This window comes from Gossypium arboreum, chromosome 8 (assembly GCF_025698485.1).
Source record: "Gossypium arboreum isolate Shixiya-1 chromosome 8, ASM2569848v2, whole genome shotgun sequence".
NCBI classification, from domain to species: domain Eukaryota; kingdom Viridiplantae; phylum Streptophyta; class Magnoliopsida; order Malvales; family Malvaceae; genus Gossypium; species Gossypium arboreum.
In genome coordinates, this window is record NC_069077.1 from 15,968,849 (window position 1) to 15,975,528 (window position 6,680).

The 6,680-nt window shown below is 28.7% G+C and overlaps 1 protein-coding gene across 1 annotated transcript; it reads left to right on the forward strand.

Moving 5' to 3' along the window:
- The first annotated feature begins 1,571 nt into the window (after positions 1–1,571).
- LOC108469115 (transcriptional regulator SUPERMAN-like) lies at positions 1,572–2,686 on the forward strand. The gene has a single exon (XM_017770000.2). It carries the CDS (start codon positions 1,690–1,692, stop codon positions 2,518–2,520), a length of 831 nt encoding a protein of 276 aa, XP_017625489.2. The 5' UTR covers positions 1,572–1,689; the 3' UTR covers positions 2,521–2,686.
- The last annotated feature ends 3,994 nt before the right edge of the window (positions 2,687–6,680 follow it).

Below are 6,680 nucleotides of genomic sequence, written 5' to 3' on the forward strand. Positions count from 1 at the left end.
GGCGAAAACCGCTATGTCATTTAACTTACCTTAATTATCTTTTTATATAATTAATATTTTTAAGTTTGATATTTAATTACTTTTATAAGTTTGAGATTTAAATACTATTATTTATGTTATTTTTCCACTTTTTTAAAAAAAAAATCAAGTGTTTTCATTATATTTTCTCTATATGTTAGATTTGTCTATTGGTCATGAAAAAAGAAACAGGTTTTCTTGAATACATTGGTGTTAATGCATGCAACAATTAGAAACCAACAAAATATAGAATTTAGATCCTAATTTATAAAATGTATTGACAGTCCACATTCTAGTTGAGAGAGAGAATGCATAGGACAGGGCACACATATTTTATTGTTAATAATTTTTAAATGATAATTTATTATATTCATTTTTGATGGATGTCTTTTTTTTTTAATTCCAACCACAGAATATTATAAGAAGATCAAACTAAATAAAAATTAATTATATATAAATAATTATATTTTAACCTGTTATTTTGGTATATATTGGCGTTGTTGGTAAGGTTGATTTCTTAAAATTTTAACTACTAAGATTTGACTCTCATCATAATGTAAAAATTATATGCGAGTTAGCTAGTTGAGTTTAAGTTTAGTTAAGTTATTTGATTAATAATTTATTCTGATTTTAAATTATTAATGTAGTTAATTACAACTTTTAAAAAATTTAACATTATTTATATTTTTAAAAAAAATTGATGCACGATCCGTGTATAAATTTATATTGGGATTATAAATTCTGTGATGTCACTTGTCAAAAATTTTATCTATCAGTTTTATTTTAAACTTTTTATTTAAATAAAATAATAATATATTAATAATCAGGAAATAAAGATAGATCCCAAGATTAGAATATATTAATCCAAGCTAACAAACTTGCTTCATACATCTTGTCCTATTGTCTCTTGAAATCTCAAAATCAAAATCGAGTGAATACAAGAAAGAAGAGATGACCAAATAGCAGGGTTTACATATAATAAAATCACCTTAACTAACAAATGAGTAACTTTATTAGCATTATGATGAATCCATCGAAAGAAGTTGCTTTTCTAACATGCAATCCAAACTCAAGAGTCCTAAATCAAAGAAATAAAGATTTCCATGCTATCAAGCTCAACAGTTGCCTGCTCAAAATTTTGCGCTTTGATCCACTACAAAGATTCACGCACTGAGATTGTTTCTTTAATGAGGTCTTGTGTAATTCATATATAGATTTAAACTTAAATTATGATTTTGATCCTTATAATTAATTTGGGATAATTTCATCCAAAATTTATTTATTTTCTTTTACTTTAAAAAGATTTACTTAGGTTTTGTTAATATGTCGATTTAAAGTTATGTTAGGTTTCATCATTTATTATTTTTAAATTTGATATTTAATTTTTAAAATTAATTTAGTATAATTTCATCTCTTTATTTTATAATATTATTAATTACTTCAAATTAAATTATAAAAAGTGAAAAACCAAAACTAAAATTTGATTTTGATTTAAACATTTGCAAAATATAAATGTTATATTTTAGAAAGAATAGAAGAAGAAGAAGAAGAAGAAAAATTGAAGCAGCAAACAGAGTTGGCGTTGCAGGCAAAGTATGGCAATGTGCGTGCACACACACAGAGGAATAGGATAGCTAATTGAGTTGAGTGGGCAAACTTCAATTATTATAAATGACATGTTGCAACAATCCAAATGCTTTGCTACAACATTTGGGTGATATGCCCGGTGTTAGGGTTTTATTTTGTCTCTACCTTTTCCCCTCTTTAACCACCCCCCATTCCCTTCCTATATTTAACCCATTTCCCCCTCAACTCTCTCCATCTCCTATCTTAAATGTTGCTACCACCACCATGGCTGCTGACCTTCGCCTTCTCTCACTGACCCAACTTCAAAAGCTAGCTCAATCTCAACACAACCAGAACCTAATGGCAGCCTCCTGGGTGTGGAACCCTCAAGAAGCAGCTGACGATGATTCGTGGGAGGTCAGGGCCTTTGCCCAGGACACAGGTAATGTTATGGGCACAACTTGGCCCCCTAGGTCTTATACTTGCACTTTTTGCAGAAGGGAGTTCCGTTCAGCTCAAGCTCTTGGGGGTCACATGAATGTTCACCGCCGTGACAGGGCTCGCCTTCACCAAACTCACCCACCTGCTCCTACTGTTCCATTAATCAATCAAACCTCATCATCAACTACTCAAGATTTCGTCTCCGATGGCGGCCTCTGCCTCCTCTACCAAATCCCCACCACTAATGGGGTTTTCAATTCTCCATCTATGAACCCATGCTCCCTAGATTCAACCCCCCCTCTTCTCTCTATGTCAACCTATCCTTCAAACAACTTGATGGCACCACCACAACCACAACCGTATATAAATTATCCAGCAACACCTCCGGGATTGCATAATTCTTCATCGGCGGATAATAACATCAGCAGCATGGAAACATCAATCGAAGAGCTTGATCTAGAGCTTCGACTAGGGCAAAGACCAACACCATCTTGACGGTCAAAAATCAAAGACAGTGAGTTTCCCTTTTCTTCATATAATTTTACCTGCAGTTTGAGGAAGGAAGAGTGGTAATGGATGTGTAAGATAGTTAATTTTGATTAACTTCTTGTGAGATATTTTTTTGTTTTTTCAATGTTTGATATAAACAAATTTTCATTTACTACTGAGATGAAAAATAAAAAAGTAAAAAAAAAAAAAAAAACAGAAAAGCACCCTGTAAATAAATTTATTATATATATAATATAAGAATAAATGAAAACATATATATTAGGGTTTCATAGGGGTGATGTAAGTGAATGCAGTGCAGTATCATTTTCTAGTGACAGGTTTTTTCTGAAGAAATCAGAGTCAGTAGGTACAGTGTTTCTTTCTCTGGGCATATATTTCCGTGGGGATTATTTCTATCACAAGATAGAAGGCAGTTGTGTGTGTATATATATAATAAAGTTAAAAAGGAGAAGAAGGCCATTTGTGGGTGCATTTAGATTGAGTCAGTTGTTTTTGCGTGTGTGGGTATATATATATAAAAAAGTTAAAAGGAGAAGAAGGCCATTTGTGGGTGCATTTAGATTGAGTCCGTTGTTGGTACGTTTACCAAACATTTATAGATATGAACGAGGAAAATAACAGATGATAAAAGGGTCATTTATGCAATTCTATGAAACTTAAATTGCATTAATATTAAGGATGGCTAGCTACCCTTTTCTTTTATATTTAACCTCATCAGGTGACTTCCACATTAATGTTATCATTTTCTCCTTTTGTATGCATTAGGTTTACAATTACATGCTAGGTCATGTATATAAAAACTGTTTTTCTGTTTTCATCAAAGAATAGATCCATGCTTAACTAAGCTACAAAATGTACTTTATATTAATATTGCGAAAAGCAAATGTTGGGGCAAAGGAAAACAACATTCATCTTTGTCTTAAACCAATCATTTAAGGATTCTTTTTATAATTAAATTTGCCAATTTGAATTTTAATTATTAAAATAAAATATAACATATATAATAAGATGATATCAAAATCATTCATTGTAGACAAATGCTTCAAAAATTCCATTCTCTTTCAATTTAACTTATCGTGAATTTAAAATGATTAGTTATATACGCAACAATTTAATCTTTTTTTATACTTAAATAAAAAAAATGCTCATAAGCATGATTGTTAAGGGGATCGGTTCTTTCGGGACAAGTTTTTGGAATGTAGTTTTCGGGGATACCGACCCAATCCCTCAATAATGGAAGGTATTATCCCAGGAGAAGATTTTTACTCCGAACCCTGTCCTCCTAATTATTATAATAAAAAGATGCCAATTAAATTAAAGCTCGATCTAATAATATAAGTAAATCTTAAATACTGATAGATTACGTATATCAATTCTAAATGAATCATTTATTATACTATCGAGTATCTATTAAATATATTATATTCATGTATATTTTTAGGTATCCAAAAATATTAAAATTTCACGTTTCTATCTAGACATTATTCAAAGTGAAAATTTTACTTAATTGTTTCATTCCATTGGAAAAGCATCATAGAAAAAACTCTCTCTATATTTTTTTTGTATTATTTACGTTCGTTTTACGGTTCATATTTAAGATTCGTAATTATCCCTACTAACAATGTCGACTTCAAAATTTGAACCGACCTTCTCTTTGAAAATACAATATACTTTACTATTATGCTCAACATTTATCAACACAAACTCTAAATTATGGCAAAAGATAAGCACTGTTAAGCTAGATTTTTTTTCCTTTTCAAAAGTAAATGGTGGTATTGTTAAAAACTAGAATGCATAATGAGAAAACAATTTTTAATAACAATATTTATTTAAAGCAATTATATTAAACAATATTTTTCTAAGTAAATGGCATTTTTAGTGGTAGTTCTTTACTAATATGGACCAAAGGGAAATAATATTTTGTGTGTTTATTTAAGAGGAAATTCATATTTATTCTAATTTCATAAACGTATTATAATGAATTTTTTAATAATTTTATTATTGGGTAGGTGACATCAAATTCAGTTAATTATTTTATAATAATATAAGATTTTATTATTAAGTTGATATTACTAAATCAAATAAGATCAAACTTAATCAATTACTTTACAATAACTAAATTATAATTGTATGATGATGAAATAACAAATTTATAAGAAAAATACATAAAAACTTAATATAGTTAGGGTTGAAATGATAAGATTAAGGGAATGAATATCGTGATGTTTTAGGTTTAAATATCATCATGTGTATATATTTTAAAAATATTTATAAAAGATAAAATTATAAAAATAATAATTTTAGTAATTTTATAATTAAATTAAAATTAGATTAAATAATAATACTAGTTCAATCAAACTCTTTAGATATAAATGAAATTAGAATTACAAGGTTACCATATCCAATCAATGTGCAATTGTGTGAGAACTGAATCCTAAATGTTGAAATTTTGGTATAAAATTGTATTACGATTTCCATGTATTTCTTCTCTATCCTCTGCTGCTACATAAAAACACTCAAGCATGCCTACTTATATATATGACTTTTAAATATTGTATTATGCATGATGTTTTCATGAGACATGTGTAATTTATTTTGTATAAAAAAAGTTTTTAAAATTTTTGGCGGAAAAATGTTAATATTTAATTAACTTTAGCACTAATTTATATTATATTTTATATAAATTTCTATTTTCAATTTAGAATCCCTAGAAAAAAAATAATTAAGCTCCTTTTCTTATTGTAGTCCTTAGCTTCCAAATTCTTTTACTTCGAAAACTCATACATATAATAATAAAATAAACTTTAGAATTATTATTCTGAGATTATATGAACTTTTGATAATGAAATGCACACATTATTTAATTATCAATGTGCTTTAATATTTGAAAATTATTAAAAAATAAAATTTCAAATTCATTAAATAGACAATCAACTAATCCATAAATAATTTTTTTTTTGGTGGAATCCATAAATAATTTTTTATGTAACAAAAGAAAACCTAATCCATAAATATTTATGGTACCTCATTGATGTATTCCAAGTTATTCAGTTTGTCAAATTAACTTCATGTTAATGTCACATGGTACTGAAATAAATCTATAGCTAAAACCTCAACAAACTTTCCTATTTTTTGGGCTACTACTAATTACCCTTTAGCGATGCAGGCTTCAATTGGGACTAAATTTTTATAATGAAAATCTAGCAACAGTAGAGTTATCAATTAACAGAGGGACTAAATCTCAAAAGCCTGAATAGTACAAGGAGTGAAGGCACATTTAAACCTTTTATTTTCCATAATATCACTCAACCATTAAAAGTGAAGCATATTTTGTCAATAAAAAATTGTTAAAATCAACCACCTAAAATACCCACCTTAACGACCAACCATGTTTTAGTTAAGCTATATCAAACATGTGTTTTTATCTCTTAGAGCTTTTTTTTTTTTTCAGTTTGTTTCTTATGCTAAATTTTTGTATTGATGGGTTCCATAATAAAAACAGTAATTTAATTGTAGGTTAATGTCGTTTGTGATGAACTCTTTCAGGCCTGCAAATGCAACCCTACTTCTTTCAAAGCTGCATCGCACACAGATATCATCTATACCCACCTTTCACTTCAATTTTCCCAAATTGTAAACCATAGTAACAAACATTCCCATAAGTCAGATAAGATAAGAAAAAAAAAAAAAAAAACACCCCATTTCTTCCTTGTCATTTTCTAGTTTTTCTGATCCAACCTGTGCTCTCTTTGTCACCTCAATAAAACTTTTGTTATCCTGTAAGAACTTTAAACTCCAACTATCATTGAACGTGTATTTCTCTGCCAAACCGTACTAATATGGGGTCATGCTTTTTTAACCATATAATACATGGTAATTTATTTCTCGTATATATATACATTGTGGTCCATTGGATTCGAGAGTGAGGTGAACAGTGACCCACAAGAACTCGTGGCCAGAAATTGAATTTTGGGTTAAGCTTAGCTAGCCATGTGATGGTGGAACTGCTGAAGAAGCACTTGTACCATTTATTGCTGGATCATAAAAATACATATATCTTGATTAATTATGGAAAAAAAAATAAGGCTTAGGATTTAGAAGAAAACGAAAGAATAAGAAAAACACATGTTGGTTAAGGAGTTCAA